The sequence below is a fragment of the Pelodiscus sinensis genome, chromosome 6 (assembly GCF_052426305.1).
Source record: "Pelodiscus sinensis isolate ZL-2025 chromosome 6, ASM5242630v1, whole genome shotgun sequence".
Lineage (NCBI taxonomy): Eukaryota > Metazoa > Chordata > Testudines > Trionychidae > Pelodiscus > Pelodiscus sinensis.
In genome coordinates, this window is record NC_143057.1 from 63,735,555 (window position 1) to 63,755,418 (window position 19,864).

The window sequence follows — 19,864 nt, forward strand, 5'->3', positions numbered from 1 at the left end:
CAAATGTAAGCAATAAAAGGAAAAATTAAAGACACTAGATATGATTTGTTTGGAAAAGAGGAGACTGACAGGGTCATCAAATACTTAATGTGCGGTCTTAAAAAAGATAAAAGTTATTTTCTCTTGCCACAAATAACAGCACAAGGTGCAATAGATTTAAACTACAGCATAGAAGACAGTTAAGAAAAAATTCCTAAATGTAAAATCAGTAGAACAATATAACAATCCTCCTAGGTAGACTGTGGAAATTCCCTCCCTGGAAGTTTTCAAAAGGAGGCCAGATAGCCATCTATCCTCAATGGTTTAGAAACAACAAATCCTGCATCTTAACAAAAGATGACCTTTCTGATCCCTTCTATGTCTGTGATTTTATTAAATTCTTTGCAATTTATTAACTCTGTATATTTTATATAGAAAACTACTATTCTTTTTAATGCTATTTACTAGAATATTAAAGAAAGTCAAATGTTATTTTGTTATGCTACTCCAATAAATAATTCCTATATATAGGGTTTTTTATTTGTACGTATTTATCTTATTTATATCAAGGTCCATGTAGAAACTGAACAAAATGTATACAGTCATCAAAACATTATTATTGAAAACTGCATATCAATGTAAGACACTCAGGGTGTGTCTAGACTACCTAGTTTTGTCGACAAAAGTGGACTTTTGTCAACAAAACAATATCAGCGTCTACACTACCGCGGAGTTCTGTCGACATAACATCGACAGAACTCCGCGGTTTTGTCGACGCTGGTATACCTCTTTTTACGAGGCAAAACACCTTCTGTCGACAGAGTTCTGTCGACAGAAGGTGTTACTGCCTGTAACGTTGCGTCCAGACTACGGAATTCTGTCGACAAAGCGGCTTGCTTTGTCGACAGAACTCCATGTGTCTGGTCGCAAATTGTCGACGGAAGTTTTGTCGACAGTATCTGTCGACAAAACTTCCGTCGACAAAACGCGGAAGTCTAGACGTACTCTCACATACTCATCCTGTACCAGAAAGATGGTACAAGAAACTGGACTTGAAATTAGATTTGCCAAATTCTAAGATTACTATGCCTCTGGGTGAAGTTTTAATCTTTATAGTTCAACAAGATACCTAATTTTCCAACAACACTTACTACTGCAGCTCTCACAACCTTGGCTCAAGTGTTCAGCACAGGGTTTCCATCCTATCATCTCACACTACATGTCTCCTTTACAACTAACTTACACATCTTGTGTATATTTTCCTTATCACAAACGATATGAATAATCTGACCTTAGTATGCATTATAATTCTGTATTCTTACAACAGTACCAAAAAATTCTTGCCAGGTATTTTCTTGAAAAGATAATAGCAACTTCACACTCACATTTCTTCAAAGGTAATCAGTGAGGTTGATTGACTAACCTATTGTCCAACTGAGATCAGAGTAGACATGAGAACTGCCTGGCTAGTCATTTTTCACAATGATACTCAATGACATTTTTGAAAGCTGGGGATAACAAAAGTAATCAATTTCCCCAAATGAAAGTTTGTTACCAACATCTGTTACTCAAGTTTGGAAACTGAACTTCTGTTGTAGTTTTATGTGCTACTAGCTATTGATATAGGTGCCAAAATTAAGGGTGCTTTTTTCAAATTGGTCTTGGCAAGAAAACTAACTTTGTATTTCAAGGAACAGAAATCACTGTAATTGTGTGGTTTTGTAACCTTGAGTCTTGTCTATTACAAGGTATTTACATAGGGCTAAACCTTAAGACAACAAATTCAGGTAGCACAGAACATTAGCTTGCTTATTAATAAGCATATCTCAAGAAACCATCACACCCATGGCTTGTGGTGATTCATTTAACTTCTGCATAAATCTTAAGCAGTTTGGTTTGACCCTAGAAAACCTTATGTGATTTGAAAACTACTTCTCTTCCTGTTATACTCGGATTTCAATGAGATGGGGTCCCTGAGTTGACAATCCTTGGCTTTCAATTAGATGGACCCTACCTGAAGAATGGTGATAGTTGACCTCCAGCCATCCTAGGGGTATGCTCCTATGTGAAAGTCCCTTGTTATCACTACCACTAGCAGGATTGCGCTGCAGGACAGGATGTCCCCCAAGGGTTGTGGCTCAGTCCAGAATTGGATTAATTCAGTCCTGTTTTTCTCTACTGTTAAGAAGTACTATGAAAGATCAGATAATACAGATCCTGATTCACCAGGCCTTGTGTTCTGAAGTAGTTCCAGGATTCACATCAGAATACTTTAATATATACCACATTACATCAATGCCTGGCAGTTATGAAAGCTCAACTAGCCTCTGTTTTTCCTAGAGTTTTTAATACTCATGCTAAGCTACACCCCACAATAGCTTACAACAGCATAACTATTGAACATTTGGCTTAAGATAACAGGGCACTAGTCAAAATCAAGATACACTTGTTCTGTGACTTAGTACAAGAGAAGTACCTTCATAGGCCAGTACCTCGAATGCTAGTAGTGTCCAAAATAAAGAAAAGAAATGGAACAGCACAAAAAGGAAAGGAATCAAGAAAAAATTAATAAGAAGGATTTGAGCAATACCCAAAGAGCTTTATAACTTGTAAAATAACCCTGTAACTAATTCTAGCTAAAATGTATAACTTTGGGAGCACATTTTTTGTGAAAGATGACAGTAATAGTACATGAGATTGCTTCCTAGAAACTGTTATTGTATTGAACCTTTTCCCTATATTATTACTGACTTTTAGCACCAAGCTCACTGATATTTCTTATTTGGTCTCTACTTCATTATGAAAAATATCAAAGTATTATCAAACAACTGACTATAATATTTTATAGTAACTGTAGTTCTTTGAGGTGCATGTCCCTATGCGAGCTCCACTCTAAATGTGCATGCACCCTGATGGATTTCAGATGGGAGAGTTTAGTTAGCAGTGCCTGTTCAACCTGAGAATGTATCACATGCAGCCCTATGCTATGGCTATATAGAGCTGTGCAGGGAAATCACCCTAATTTCCTTCTCTACTGCAGAGCTCCATGGTAAAGAACTCAAAACAGAATGGCAGAAGGCCAGAAGTAGAATACAAGTAAGACACACATCTCAAAGAACCACAATAACTATACAAAGTGCTAACCTTCTCTTCTTGAAGTGTGTCTATGGTGCTCCACTACAGGTGATTACCAAGCAATAAACTTCACAGAAGGTTGGAGCTTCCGAGTCAAGGCCAAGACTGAATAGAGCACAGTAGAGCCAAACACTTCATAAAAAGCTAAAGCCTGAGTAACTGCACAGTGTTCAGAAAAGGTTTGATTGGATATTCAAGTTGTGGTTCTATACATTTCCATGACGGGCATTATTTAAAAAAAAGTGATTGAAGTGTAGAGAGTTCTCTTGAAGTGGGTTAATATTCTAGAAAGAAACTGAAGACCACGAGAAGGAGAGCTTAAATAGAAAATGCAGCCAGATATGCATTTAGAAAGTCTTTGGCTTGAAAACTGGGGATTCCTTACTTCTGTCTACAATGGAATGGAGGAAAAATTCAGGAGGTTTTCTAAAGGGTGTAGTCCTGTTGAAGTAAAAGGCTAATGTCTAATGTCCTTCTGACAGACAGAGTAAGTAATTCTATATTTTAATGTATGGAGATATACCATCTCCTAGAACTGGAAGGGACTTTGAGAGGTCATTGAGTCCAGTCCTCTGCCCTCACAGAAGGACTAAGTACCCTCCCTGTCAGATTTGCCCTGCATCCCTAAATGGCCTCTTCAAGGATTGAACTCACAACCCTGGGTTTAGCAGGCCAATGCTCAAACCACTGAGCTATCTCTCCCCCCCCCCTTCTGGTGTGGTTTAGGGAAGAAAACAGGAAAGGGCATGGATTGATTTATACGAAAAGCCTAAGGGTACCTTTGGTAAGAAAGCAAAGTTACTCACCTTGATGCAGTAACTGTCGTTCTTCGAGATGGTGCTCCACTGTGGGTTCTAGCCTTGCCCCAGTGCCGCAGAATGGAGATTTTTCTGGAAGCAGTAGTCAGCCAGACCACGCATGCACCACAGCGGCTCACGGCGTTCACGCTCTTTTCTCTGACGTGTGGTCCGGCCTCCTGCCAGTTCCTCTAGGCTGTCTTGGAGTCTGTAAGACATAAGCAGAAAGTGGACTCCGAAGCGGCAGGTAGTGGAGCACCCATGGGGGGACCATCTCAAAGAACAACAGTTACTGCACCAAGGTGAGTAATTTTGCTTTCTTCTTCGAGGATGTTTCCACGGGTGCTCCACTGCGGGTGACTGAACAGCAGTAGTCGCCAGAATGGAAGGAGGGAAAAGAGTCCCTATTTATCCACTGTGGAGAACACAGCCATCACCACCACCTCATCTGAGAGCGTCTCCTGAGATAAGGTGTAATGTTTGGCAAAAGTGATGTGTGAGGACCAAGTGGCCACTCTACATATGTTGTTGAGGGAAACCCCTTTGAGAAACGTGGTAGAAGTTGCCATGGCCCTAGTGGAGTGGGCCCGTGGCTGAATTGGGAGCAGTATACGCTTCACCGAGTATGTCTGAGTTATGCAGGAAGTTATTAGTTTCAAAATCCTTTGAGAGGATATAGGCTGTCCTTTTGATCTCTTGGCAAGCGATACAATTAAACAGTCGGTCTGTCTGAAGGGTCTCATCTGCTCAATGTAGAAGGCTAAGGCCCTTTGGGCGTCAAGAGTATGGAGGGTCGCTTCTCATGGGGAGGAGTAAGGTTTTGGGTAAAACACTGGCAAAATTATTGGTTCACTGACATGAAAACGAAATGCTATTTTAGGGACGAACTTCGAGTGTAGCCTCAGTATTACACCATCCTTTTGGAATATTGTATACGGTGGTGTCGCCATTATAGCTGAAAGTTCTTCTACTCTGCGTGCTGATATTATGGCGAGTAAGAACACTGTTTTCATGGTTAGGAGCTATAAGAGTATAGTGGCCAGTGGTTCAAATGGTGGAGCCATTAAGGCCTCAAGGACCACATCTAGGTTCCAGATAGGTGGGGATGGATCTCGTGGTGAACTCATATTTGCGAGATCCTTAATCTCTTTGTAATGGGGTGAACAAAGACGGAGGTTCCGTCAATTGGTGGTCTGAAAACAGAAATTGCCACCAAATGTACCCTGAGAGATGCTAATAAAGACCTGTATCCTTTAGGTGTAGTACGTAATCAAGGAAAAGTGGAAGAGGAGCCACTTCTGGGAGCTGCTGTTTCGTAGCGCACCAAGAGACGAATCTGCGCAACTTGGAGAAGTTAGTATTTCTAGTTGTTTGTCTACTTTGTATGAGAACGCGTTTGACTTATGCCAAACATAGGGATTCGGATGGGTTTAGTCAGCTAGGAACCATGCTGTGAGCTTCAGAGTGGGAATCTTGGGGTGTCATAGCTTGTTTACGAGGAGTCCGAGAGTCTGAAAAATTTGTTTGGTGACTTGAATCATATTGAGTACCTCAGAGGCGGTATGACCTTTGAGTAGACAATCGTCTAGATGTGGAAAGATAATTACTCTCTGATTCGGAGATAGGCCGCAACTACCACCAGGATCTTTGAGAACACCCTGGTGGCAGACGAGAGGCCAAATGGTAAGACTTTGTACTGGTAATGGTCCATGTTGACAACGAAACGTAGAAATCTTCTGTGGGCTGGATGGATTGAGACATGAAAGCAAGCGTCCTGGAGGTCAAGGGCCGCAAACCAGTCCTCGCTATCTAGTGCGGGAATTATGGCAGCTAATGTGATCATTCTGAATATTTGCTTTCACAGGAATCTGTTCCAACAGCGGAGGTCTAGAATTGGTCGACATCCTCCCGACTTTTTCTGAGTGAGGAAATAGTGGGAGTAAAATCCCTTACCCTTGAATTCGTTCGGGACCTGTTCTATTGCCCCCAGAAAGAATAGATGACTGACTTCTAAACATACAAGGGCCTCGTGAAAAGGGACGAGGTGGGAGGGTTGTTAGGAGAGATGGAAATGAAAGGAATGGCGTAGCCTGTTTGAACAATTTCTATTACCCGTCTGTTGTAATTTCAGCCCATTGGTGGAAAAAGGGCTTCAGGTGTTGATGGAAAATTTGGGTAAACTGGTCTTTGATGCTGCCCAGAAATGCCTGCGTGCCCCTGACCACAGAATCAAATTTGTTGCTTGTTGTTAGGTGCGGTCTGGGTACGGATATTGCCGTTGCACCGTCGTTGAGGCCTCTGGCATGAGCATTGATTGTCAAAGTCCCTGTTGCTGGTGGTGTTGTTGCCATTGGTGTCAAACGTATGAGTAATCGTACCTCCGCTGGTATGGGGTGTACCAACGTCTTCTAAATGGGGGGGTATACACCCCCAACATCCGCAGAGTTGTGCGGGAGTCCTTTGAGGAGTGCAGGACTGTGTCAGTCTTCTCGGCGAATAACTTATCCCTGTCAAAATGTAAATCCTCAACTTTGTCCTCTGCTGCTTGGAGGTAGGACACTCTCCGCCTAACCACTGCAGTAGCTGTAGAACGAGCCACTGTGTCCACCACACCCATAGCAATTTGGAGGGATATTCTGGCTGACGTATAGCCCTCCTGGATCACCGATTTCAAGATGGGCTTTTTAGAGGTTGGCAAGTGGTCCATCAATGGAGTAAGACGTGAGAAGGTATCAAAGATACGGTTGGAGAGATGAGCTGTGTAATTGGCAATTCTGAGCATTCATGTTGTCGATGTGTAGACTTTTCTGCCAAGAAGATCCAACCTTTTCATGTCTCTATCAGAGTCCGGGTGTTTGAATTGTGGGGCCTTGGACCTCTGTTGGGCTGCATCCACCACCAAGGAATTGGGCTGGGGGTGGGTGAAGAGAAATTCCATCCCTTTTGGCGGAACGAAGTATTTCCTATCCATTTTTTTTTTTGTTAGTCAGCAGAGCGGATGCTGGTGCATACCGTATTTCTTCGGCAATCTCTAGGATGACTTCGTTGAGAAGAATAGCCAGCCTTGACCTCTGCTGCGGTTGACGATTTTAACAGTTTGCGCTGTTTGTCCTTGATTTCCTCCAATGGTATCTCCTGCATGATAGCTACTCGTTTAAACAGTTCTTGAAATTGACGAAGGTCGTCTGGTGGAGAGACTTCGCCAGATAAAGCGGTCATTCTTGGCAGAGAGGAGTCTGCGGGAGAGACTTACGGTGGCTGATCCACAAGATGGGTCTGCTCCAGTTCCGATGACAGCGGAAGCAGTGACATTGTTTGCCTTGTAAGAGTCGGGGAGCCGGAGTTGGTGAATGCCTGGAGGAACCATAATCGTAGTCGGATCATGAGAGGGAACAAGATCTGTAATGATAGGAATATCTGCTGTGAGAATCATGGGAGTAGTGATCATTCTGGTGGTACAATCTATCCAACGGTGTTCGTCTTTCTGGATAGTATGAGGGAGAACGTTGTCAATGATGGATGTACGGGGAATGAGGAGAACGAGAGCAGTTATAAGATGCTCTGGAAGAAGCAGGAGAGATAGAGCAATGTCTTTGATAGTGGCTTTCATGGTAAGTATTCAAAGCCTGGAATGGAGATGGCAATCTGTGTGATGAATCTGCAGATCTGTGATTGCTGCCTCAGTAGGACAGAGAACGCGGTGCCGGAGAAGGGAACGGTGCCGGCGAGGAAACGAGGGAGTGGGAACAGCTTCGATGTGGTGGTGTCATAGGGTTGGACTCACTGTGCCAGCAGTGAACGAGCGCAGTGCCATGGTCCTCGGTGCTGCCTTCCCCAGTGCCTTCGGCTCCGGTGCCATCATCATCGGCTCCGTGCTCTCAAGTGGCCCTTGCCCCGGTGCCGTGTGCTCTGGTGCCGCAGCGGCTATTGGTACCGACATTGCACTCAGCGCCAGTTCAGTCATCGGTGCTGGAGGCTTGGGTGCCAGCGGAGCTGATGCAACCCTCGGTGCCATGGATGGTGCCGGCTCTCCGGCTTCCTTTGGTTTTGGCGCCGTTGATAGCTTCGGGCGCGATTTAGCTGTGCTGGACATGCTGGGCTTGTCCCCATGGCTGACTCTGCTGTGCGAAGCGGTAGGTAGAGATCTTGTGGGAAAGACTCAATTTTTTTGGCGAGACTGCGGTAGGAGACGAAGCCCTACACTTTGTAGGTTGTATGTCTGCAGTAGAGACAGGGAGCTGTGGTTGCAAAGCCTTGTCAAACAAGAGCATGCGCAGGCACATCTCTCTGTCCCTCCTTGCCCTTGCTGTGAGTTTGGTGCAATGGAGGCATTTTGGGGGGACGTGGACTCCCACAAGCACCTTATGCAGGAGTAGTGACCATCCGAGGCTGGCATTGCCTCGCAGAAGCTGTTGCATTTTTTAAAGCCCAGTGAAGACAGCATACTTAGTGCCTTTGCAGGCGGTCTTTAGTTGTTCCAGTTGCAGGCTTTTCTTCTTATTGATTTTATAGTGTTTGTATTTCTGTATATTTACCGATATCTATATAGATATATATGTGTGCAGAAAAGACTAACTATATACAGTGGAAAATAGAAAAGGGAATGGGGTACAAAAAAAACTATGAGGATTGTAAATAAAAACTTTTTTTTAAAGATTAATGAGGAGGATGAACGCAGTAAGGTATAGGTGTGTGTGTGTGTGTGTGTGTGTGTGTGTGTATATATATATACACACACACACACACACACACACACACACACAGAACTATAGAGTAGATAGTCTCATGAAAGGAGGAGTTGGTATGTGAAGAGTGCGGTTCCGTCCGTCTGCAGCCTGAGGCCGTCGAAAGGAACTGGCAGGAGGCCAGACTGCGCGTGAGAGAAAAAAGTGCAAACACTGCGAGCCACTGTGGCGCATGCACCGTCTGGCTGACCACTGCTTCCAGAAAAATCTCTGTTCTGCGGGGTCCACAGTGGAGCATCCATGGGACATCCTTGAAGAAGAACTTGGAATGTGATTACAATAAAACATCTTTTAAAAGATTGAACATATCTCTCCCCCACTTTTTAGCAGAAGTAAAGGCTACTCGAAAGACCATTTTCATACACACATATAGAAAGAAGCAGGCAACCACAAGTTCAAACAGCACCTTGTAAGGTATCTACATAACAAGTGGAGGTTCCAGGATTCATGTAGGGTATCTGGAAAAATTCCTCAATCCCTTGAGAATCTTCATCACTGTAGCATGAACAAAGATAGGAGAACTCTGTCTACTGCATGATGGAAGGTTATAGTAGCTTTCAAGGGTATACAGTTTAGAGACTATCGTGGCATTTTAAAGCTCTAGGATGTAATCTAGTATATTGGATAATGGAAAGGATGTAGGTTAAAGATGTCTTAGGTCACACCAGTGACTATCTCCTCCACCTTTACAAGCAGGTGTTAGGCATGAAGGTTTCTTTCTATGCAAAAACATCATCTATGTCCTCAGAAAACATTATTTTTAACCCTGCAAACCACCCATCAGTCATACCTTAAGTCAAAGAACCTTAAGATTGATGGATTTGACTAGCATACTGATAGAGAATATGGGGGGTGGTCTGGAGGGTGATTGGTTGGCTGACAGTGAGCTGAATGGGTTAAGGGAATCATGCTAGTCTTGGCCATATCAAAAATAATAGAATAACTCCAGCTTTATCTATCCATCTCATCAAAGGAATTGAGGGAAAGAGGGGGGAGGGAGAGAATACATACAGCTCAAACTTGAACAAAAATGAAAGGCATCCCCCAGGGAGTAGTTACCCACAGTGCCTCTAGACCAAAACTGGGAGCACTTCTTGTTCTTAGCTATGGCAAAGACTCCTACTTGCCTGGGATGCCCCAATAATGAAATAGCTAATGGAGCATAAAGGGATTTAACTCACTACTTCGGCGCAGAGGAACGGTGATCTTGCCCCTCCTGGATGGCTGGCATAAATGTATGATATGTGGTACATCATGGTCTTCACGTATTTGCCCCGATCAGTGGATAAAATGGAGGCAAGCATTTTGGACTGTTGTGCATTCCAGTAATATGATGATGTGCAGTGTGGAATCAAGAGGATACTAGTGTGTTCAGGATAAGTTCTTCATACTAGTACGAATGCATTTGTTACTACTGACATTGGGGGTGGCTGTGGAAAAGCAAATCCAGTGCAAACAGTGAGTGCACTTCCACCACTTAGGGGACTTGCTCTCAATGACTTTTGATCATGAAGTTTGTTCAAAGTGTTTTCTTGGCAAATATAGAGTTCTGAACCACCCCTGAAGTGGTTCATGTGAAGCTGTATTGAGCAGGCAATCACTGAGGTATGGGAATATCAGAATTCTTTGTCTATGAAAACAAGCAGTCACTAAGAGAACTTTTGAGAACACACTCGGGTCAGAAAAAAGACTGAATAAGAGCACCCTGTACTGAAAATGCTCGATTCAAATGAAACATAGGAATCTTCTGTTAAAGGGATGGATTGCTATATGAAAGCAACTTAGAAGTCAAGGGGCAAGAACCAAAGTGCTACCCGAATCTCCGATTTGAGATGCACAGTGTGAATGTGCACCTAGAGTAGTGAACCCATAAGGATCTTGAAATAGAACAAGATGTTCCAAACTAAGGTTATGTGGCATTTGATTTCAATTGCTTTATTTCCCTTTTTGTCTCTGCCTGCACTATAGATCTATGTCCATTGTTCAGTATCAGCACACTTTTAGATAATATAACACTCTTTACAAAAATTACATTTTAGAATGTTAGTTTTTCCATGTAGATCAATTTTTATTAGTAATATTATTGTTGAGAAAATAGTAGTAGTTCTTTCCTTGGGTCTCTGATTTTCAGGCTCATCGAAGAGAAAGCCAAAATGTTAGCTACAGATAAATATTGTTAAGAGTTTGTTTTAAATGGATGTTCTGCTGAAGAGTGCACACAAAAACCAGTTCCTTGGAGAATTGTGCATCTCATTCAAACAAAGTAATATATCTTTGCATACATGCCATGTAACTAATTATACACATTTGGTGTTTATTTAATTAGTAGACTATAGTAAATTTAGGACTTCGCATTGGTTATCAATTTCAAATTCAAGTTTAAATAAGGTTTGTTTAAAAAAAATAAAGATCTACCTAATTTAAATTTTTTAAAAAACATATTTTTTCTTCATCCTTGATTTTTATCCCCTTTGCCTGCCTTCAGTGTCTGGAAGTCTAGGAGTTCCTCAAACCTATGAGGAACAGAACTAACAACTTCTCTTTATATCAAGGGCTGTTGTATCAAGGCAGCTTTCAGCACCTATAAATTTCATCAAAGGAACTAGTGAGCCAATGAAGAATTCCATCTTAGCCCCATGTATTGTGGTTACAAAAACTAGTTGCTCCAAGCACTTACTGCAGATTGATTATAAACAAAGATATCTCACCTCAATCCTGAGAATAACATATTCTTTCCTTTTTTAGAATTGTTTAAGGACGAGGACAAGAAAAGCACATGCACTGGTAGTTCAAATTCTGACTATAGATCTATAATGAAGGGTTCAGGTTTATCACATTAATATTTCTCTCATGTTACAAAAGTGTGCCTCCTCTCCCATTTCACTCATATACATGCCATCATTCCCTCAAGATATAGTTGTATATAGATTCCTTTTGATTGTGAAGTTTTTCAAGTTTCTTTGGACTTCTCCATCACTGCTATGATAAAGAAATTAATGATATTGGTCATGTGTCCTTAGAAACATAGTTTGTTTGTTTACTCAGTTAGATGAAAAGAAAATATTCCAAGGTCTAAGGACCTGTTCATTTCAAAAGCCATACAAAAATCATCCTGTGCCTGGATCTATTTGGCTCCAGAGCCACTATAAAAAAAAAGCTCGTACCCACCAAGCACATTCATACCATCAAGATATTCTATTAAGGGGGCGAGGGTACGTCTACACTTGCACCCTAGTTCAAACTAGGGATGCAAATGTAGGTAACCGAAATTGCTAATGAAGCGGGCATTTAAATATCATGCGCTTCATTAGCATGATCTCACCGGTGTGTTACTCCGCTGAACAGCTGTTTCGAAAGTGAAAGTGTGCACCGGGACGCGTTAATTTGAACCAAACCGCTTGGTTCTAACTAATGTTATGCCTCATTTTTTGGTTTGGTTCGAACTAATGAGTCCCGGCGCGAACTTTCACTTTCGAAACAGCTGTTCAGCAGAGTAATACTCCGGCAAGATCATGCTAATAAGTCGCAGGATATTTGAATTCCCACTTCATTAGCAATTTCGGTCCCTACATTTGCATTCCTAGCTCAAATTAGGGTGCAAGTGTAGACGTAGAGAGAGAGAAAGAAAAGAAAGGGTTTACAGTGTGATCTCAAATCCAGATCTTGAGTGTGGAAAATTAAATGAAATTCAGGGCTGAAGTATATATTGGACTATACCTCCATACAATTTTCCTTAAACAACATGAAACACATTTTGTAGAGAAGAAAAAAAAATCTCCTCTCGAAATCAGACCTATTTATTTTTGAGAAGCAACACAAAGCAAAGTATCTTCAAAGGCCCTCAGTTCCCATATCTGATTTCTAAAAGGGAGTTTGTACCACAAAAAATGTAAGCAAAAGTACATACATTTGAAATATTACTTCTGGGAATGGAGAGCAGTTCTCAATGCCGCAGCAAACCCCTTCCTAGGAGACTGTGCTCTTTATATGTTCTTTTAGAAAACTAGATGCCACAATCATTTTCTTGAACTCTTGTGGATGCTAGCTTTCCAACTCTTACATAAAAGGTTTCTTAAAATGAGGAACAACATAACTACAGGGGCATCCTTTTTGACGCTGTAGTATCTGTGCAATCAGGTCTCAAACATTTCAGTACCATCAGCCTTCCACCAGACCCATTCTATTTAAATCTGGGTACGTCATTCCGACCACTGTGGCATCACAGAGTAAAAGACATGACCTTTTACAAATTACAGCTATACGGAAATACATATGACAGGAACGTACAAGAAAGTGAGTTCATTATAAAATGAGAAAATACTAACTAATGATTCTGGTGGAAAACTTTGAATTCTTTTTAAAGTGACACCAGCAACTTAAAAAAAAAATCACAAATTAAAAGTTTCTTCTAGCTGCATCTAATCTTAGGTATTATTTGTAACTGCAAAAACATTACAGAAATACTGAAATATACAATGTACCAATTCTGTGTACCGTCCACGTCCATAGCTTCCCCTAGCTTTCATTGCTGCTTGTGTGCATCTTTCACAGTCAACAAGGATAAGACTACACATTTTTAAAAATCAGTTTTAGTACCTGAAATTACATCTAGCTCATTTTAAAAAATTACTAGACTTCTAATGGACACTTTTATATCTGTATTAAGAAAAAAAAATTGGTAAGGAATGAAGAATCTTCACGTATTAAAGAATGCATTTATATTTTGAAAATTTCAAGCATTAGCTGATTTGGATGAATCCTAAAAGTTCAAAAAATTACACTAATCACTATTTTTTAAATAATCATGGTCCACACAGAAGCACGGGAAGATCACAAAAAAAACAACCCTTCATATAGTACCAGTTTTCAGTTATGAAAAGAATGATGCTATCATTTAACATTCCACAAATTTAACTTCTAGCTTTGATAAAATATTGTAACAAATATGAATAGAAAAAACAGTAAAGATCTACAAGCTAACGACTGTGAATAAATAGCACAAATTAATAATGAATACATTATTGATAACTTATTAAGCATCTTGCAACCATCAAGAGATGGAATACAATTGAATTTTAGTATCCTGATCCCAAGTCTCATGATAGTGGACATTATATTATACCTGACTTTGAAGCGGATATGGAAAAGCCATCAGAGATGCAGACTGTAAAACAGCAAGATGGCAAAACTCCTGTTTATATTATACACTTTTTCTCCACTTTCACGCCTCCATTTTCTTGCCTCTAAGCCTCATGAGTAATTTTGATGTCATATCTCTAGAGCACTTATGAATGGCCAATGAAAATTTAACATTAACAACATACACTTACGGTACAGCTAGCTGATATTACTTCTATTTTGGTCAGCTACATGAAATATTTTTGAACAAGTTCGAGGGAGTTCAAAGAAGAGCTACAAAAAGGCTCATTAGGCTGGTGAAACTGATTTATATACTACTACTAAAAAGAGGTCAACATGTATAGCTTGCCTAATACACAACTATGCAGAGTTCAAATATCTGAAATGTGCAAATACCAAGGAGGAAGACATTATTTAGAATGGTACATATAGAAATAACGATGAGTAGTAAGAGGAAATTAAGTGAGGGAAAATATAAGACGTATAAGGAAAAATTTTCAGCTATACTGCATTAGATTACTGAACACTGTTGTAGCCAGACACAAACCCCATCTTGTTTTTCCACAAACCCCATCTTGTTCCCCCCCCCCCCCCCAGAGAGCAAGAGAAAGGCAGTCAGCCTTTGATGCCCTGGGAACACAGGTGTGCTGCCTGTCCCTGACTCTACCATAAACAGAAACCAGACAGTAAATGGGCTAGCTGACGACCCGGGGCCTCCCGTCGCCCTGATGGCTAGTACCAGTAATTGACACGCCTGCACTGTCCCAGGAGAGGAATCTTCGCCCATCACATACCAGAGGTGCCCATTGTCTGCATTTTTCCCAGGTGTAAATTATGCTTTGCACCCTTCGTGGGAAACTTGGTGTTCAAAGCCATTTTTCCTAATTGGCCACTTGAAACCAGGAAGAAGCCTACATGACCCAAGGGGTATAAAAAGAGGTTCAGCAGCCCACCCCATTTGAGCTCCAATCATCTATACCTGATGGCAGGTATTGATTGTCTCCCGAGGTCTGTGGGACGCCCAACCTCGCCCTACTTCTTCCCGAGGGATTGAGAGAAAGACGCTGGCCATGCCAAGTCTGGAACGCAGGGGTGAGAATATATACCTGCTATGTGTCTATTTTGCATGCATTTAATAAGAGCTCAGAGAACCAAAGGGTTTCATGGTACCTGTAAGTGACTTATTAGTGTAATTTCTGTCCTGTCCTTTGTAGTGTCTGTGTTATCTGTAACACAGTAGTAGCATTTAATAACTAAGTTTACCCTGTAACAATAAACTAGTAACTGTTTAAGCTTTAACCTGACTCCTTCAGTTGCTGTAACAGAACCAAGCACAATTTAAAAGAACTTCAGCCGGTCTTAAGGGACTCATTGCCCTGACCGTCGGCTGACAACTGTCTGTGTGGACAATGCCTTCACTAAATGTTCCATATTGCATTTCAGTTTACTCCATTTTAAAAAGGGACAATTTTGCCTAGAGGTGCAGAGTCCCTTAAGAAATTCAATATATGGTCTGCAAACCCCTATCATTGAACTTTGAAAACTGGCTCAACAGAATTCAGCTGTAAATACTGAATAGGCCTCAGTACAGATTTGACACAGCATAAGAAAGGGCACTAAACTGCTGGCTTCTATGATAATGACAACCCTTAGACGTTTTGACCTGCAGGTGGGACTATTTACAGTAAACGCCTGATAATCCAGCACCTTTAGGACCCAGGGGGTGCCGGATTATCAAATATGCCAGATTATCGGAAGGGGGGGCTATGAGGGGTCTGGGATGGGGTGGGGGGGGATGCCACCCCAGACCACTCATAGCTCCCCCTTCCGATAGTCCGGCTCTGCCCCAGGCATCCCCGATTCAGCCACTGCTGGTCAATTTCAGCAGCAGCTGAATCGGGGACGCCTGCGGCAGAGCAGCTAGGGTGCTGCCGGGTTGGTCCGGTAGCGCCACTCGTCGGTGCTGCAAAACCAATCCAGCAGCACCCCAGCTGCTCTTGGGGACGCCTGGGACAGAGCAGCTGGGGTGCTGCCAGGTTGGTCCCGTAGCGCCGAGGGGCAGTGCTACGGGACCAACCCAGCAGAACCCCAGCTGCTCTGCCCCCAGCTTCCCCGATTCAGCTGCTGGTCAGTTTCAGCAGCGGCTGAATCGGGGAAGCCGGGCGCAGAGTAGCTCCAATTGTCTGCCTGCCCAGAGCACTTCCGGGTTCCCAATGGTGCCGGACCATATGAAGTTCCGGAACATTGGATGTCGGACCTATGGAGTTTTACTGTATATATTTCTAATTGATGAGAAAATCAGTATGTCTTTTTTAGGATCTGAAACTATTTTCCATAGTCACCTTTTACAGACACGTTAGACTTAATCTGTAGAATGCATGGTTTGCAGACTAGAGGTTGAAAACTCGTGTACAAGACTATGGAATCTCTATGTGTCTTCCCGGGAGTTATTACTACCTTAGAATGTGATATCACAACTGTCTACTTCAGGAGTCCACCTTCATAGTATCTTGTTCAATCATTTGGAAGGATAAAAACAGGTATCCAGAGTAGCCCAGATATGCATTAGTCTTGGAAGCAAGGTGCAGAGGAAAAGCATCATAAAGCCAGATTGCTTCAGCAACAGACAAGAACACAAGGGAAGGGTTGGCTTTTAATAATACTGTCATATTTCGATACTAGATAAAATTTCCATAACAAATCATTGTGAACTGTCATGTGCTATTTGTGGAGAAAGGCTACATCTGTTAGCTCAAAACTAAGAATGGATGGCTCAAGTAGTGGAGGACCAGGCTCTTCCGCAACTCGACAGCCACTGGACTTCAGTCAACCTTTCAAAGATTTTGGTTTTCATTAACCAAAGTGTTATTTAACGAGACTTAGCTACAGCTATCATTTAAATAAACTTTAAGCTCTGAAAGGAAAGCCAGCATATCTTATAAATTGCAATCTTAGGATTCCATTTATGCTAACATTTAACATGAATAAAGCAGGAAACTTCCACTATAGGGAAAAATTTTAATTTTGGAAAATTCACTATGAAATTAAATTTTACCAAAACTAATTAGTTCAGGACAACATAAACTGGACAAAAATTAAAAACACTTAATTTCTTAAGTGATTAGCAGAAGCCACATTGCTACATGGAAGCTTTCAAATACTGCATATTCATGTATTATTTACCTTGGCTGTGTACTCAGCTTTATGACTGTCTTGCGTGGCAGAGAATCTTGTGAAGACTGAACATCATCCTTCGGGGAGGAAAAAAAAACTTTGAATTTGCCTTTTAATGTATATAAATCAAACTAGAAAGCATAACGTTTTGATTTTGGAAGAACACACACATACGCACACACAAATGCACTATCGACACCACACCAATAATTACTTCCATTGAAATCTAACGTACCACAATATGCAGGAAGATACTAGTCCCCACTTCACCAGATAATCATCTACAACCCTGCACCTAAGGCAAGGAGATTATGAACATACCTGTCTAAATAGATTTTGATAGAAAAGAAAAATGTATATTTATTTATCCAATTAAAATCATTATCTCCATTAAGTCATTTACTGTTAATCCCAACCTTCAAACTTACTGATGCCTATACACATTTCTACAGCTGTGTTCTAGATCTTCTAATCACCATCATATATGGTGTAGTTTACAAATTATTTCAGTTTTTATTACTGGACATTTACCCTCACAGGCACTATAGTCCTGCAATTTAGTTACAGAAGCCATTGGTTTACTTGACAGAAGACTGGCTCTCAATTAGGAAAGCTGATTTATCACTGGAGAGGTCACTTAGATCCACCGAGCCCATAGGTCTACACTACAATTTTCATAGCTCTGCAGCCCAGGACTTCCCAGGTTGAGACACTTGACACGAGCCTGCCATGTTTTATTGCACTGTGGATATACCCTCAAGTACCCAGAGGCAGGATTCCTCTGACAGCAGAGCAATGAGAGCCCCAGAAGGTGCTCTTGACTAGATCTGTGACTGCACAGATGCTGACCAATTAATGTACCTTAAAAAGTCAAAGTAATTAAAGATATGCAAAAATGAAATAGCATAAATATCAACGAAAAAAATATTTCAAGATATTATTTATGTACATTGTTGATTATAAAATCACTTTCACATATTATATTACATTACTTAAGTGTCATATGACCATGTAACTTAGAGGGTGTGTAAAAAGCAAAAGCAGAGTTAAGATGTGTGCAACCTTTAACTTTAGAGTGTCTAACCAGGCAATTTAAAAATACAACAAAGAATTTTGGTAAAGAATAATACAATTAGTTTGTTAAAAGATGACTGACTAAAATATTACAGTATTTATTTTATTTAAATTAAAAATATGTCTTTAATGTTTCTCTTTTCTGGAAATAACTCTTCAAAAATGGCCTGTGTGAATTTTGTGATCTTTGTTCCTCAATAGATTCCCCTATCAAATTCTCTCAAATTTACAAATAAGAATATGCCTGGTCTATATGCCAATATTGCACAATCAATGTGGACTTAGATTCAAGATGAGCTCTTTCTTCCTCCTACATTACTGTAAGTAATTTTGATGTGCATATCAAGTTAGCCCCATAGATACACTTGTAAAAATTGATGATAGGTAGCACAAATAGTAGTAGATGTAGATAATGGGAAAATAGATAAATTATTTTGATGATGCACAACATGGAAACTTCACTCAGTTTCAGATAAGTAGATTCTTTAGGACAAATGACAAAAAGTAGTAAAATATATGTTTGCTATCATCAACAACTTTAATTCCAAGAATATCCAGAGACTAGATCTACTGAGCAAGACAGGACCATCTTTACATAATTAATTTTCAAAGTAGAAGTGAACTTAAGTTGAATTCCACAACACTCATATTCAGTATTAAAATATTATTCATATAACTTCACAAAAATACAAAGAAGGAAGTAGGACAACTCACCATCTTAAGGAATGGAGACGACGGGTTAAAGATATAGGTATCTGTGTCTTTTAGGATAAGAACATGAGCGGAGTCAATGATCACCCTCTTCAAATTCATTAATGAATGGAAAAGCCTGTCAACAGAATTTTCAGTTGTTACCTGAGATATCTTATAAGACCCTAATTTGAGGAAGTATTTAACACCAGTCTCCTGAAAATTAGATCCCCATTTACCCAGTCTCAATATGGCCACCCAAAAATCATGACCATCTTTGCCACATCATCAGAAGTACAATATATGAGGAAGGCATATAATCCCTATTCTGGGCTCCTGTTTCTAGCTCTCTCATATTTAGCAACAGTAATGCAGTTTCAGCCATTAATATGCTACAGAGTGTGCCTCTAGGTCAACTTTTCCATGCCTTGCTCAGGAATCGGCAAAGAAATGTTAGTTTATGTAGCAAATTACTGAGCATTCTTAAAAGATGTCCCAAATTTGTCCAAATTCTCATGTACTACTTGCTATGTAAGTAGGTGTGACCAAAGACCTCTTTAATTACACTAAATAACCAGTTAATTTTACTTTGGATAGTCTATTAGACATCAGTACTAAGAGCTATTTCAGTGTGCACTAGATATAGTTTTTTTCTAGGACTCTGTTCCATAGAAGAGGTTTCTTAAGGTCTTTAAAAGCACAAGTCAGTGTGATGTTTTTGCTAATCACACTGGACCTTCCATATCACAAGATTTTTTAAATACAGCACTTACGTTACCTATTCAGGGCTTCATGCCAAACACAGTCTCCAATATTGTGAACGATGCCACCCAGATAAGTTTATTACTGGTTTTCTGGCTTCACTTTTTCTATGCGAGTTCCACTATCTCCTATTGATGCTAACACTCTAGACCCAAACATGGTATCAGATGATGAGTCATGGATAATTTCACAATATCCTGAAAAACATCTGGGAAGATGCCCAAATTTCTGCCCTGCATATTTCTGTTATGTGAACACTCCTGATGAAGGCTACAGAAGTGGAAACAGATCTTGTGAAATGAATTTGGTTTCCAGATAGGTATTGAATATCGTAGGCATGATAGCAATATTTAATGCAGTTTGATCTTG

The 19,864-nt window shown here is 40.7% G+C and overlaps 1 protein-coding gene across 1 annotated transcript in view; it reads right to left on the reverse strand.

Moving 5' to 3' along the window:
• Positions 1 to 19,864, reverse strand: part of MAN2A1 (mannosidase alpha class 2A member 1) — a 213,634-nt gene that overhangs the window by 80,498 nt on the left and 113,272 nt on the right. Inside the window, exons 11-12 of the mRNA XM_075932033.2 lie at positions 18,758 to 18,872; positions 16,979 to 17,046 (exon numbers count right to left, since the gene is read on the reverse strand). Coding sequence (XP_075788148.2) covers positions 16,979 to 17,046; positions 18,758 to 18,872 — 183 coding nt within the window. The remainder of the gene's footprint in view (positions 1 to 16,978; positions 17,047 to 18,757; positions 18,873 to 19,864) is intronic.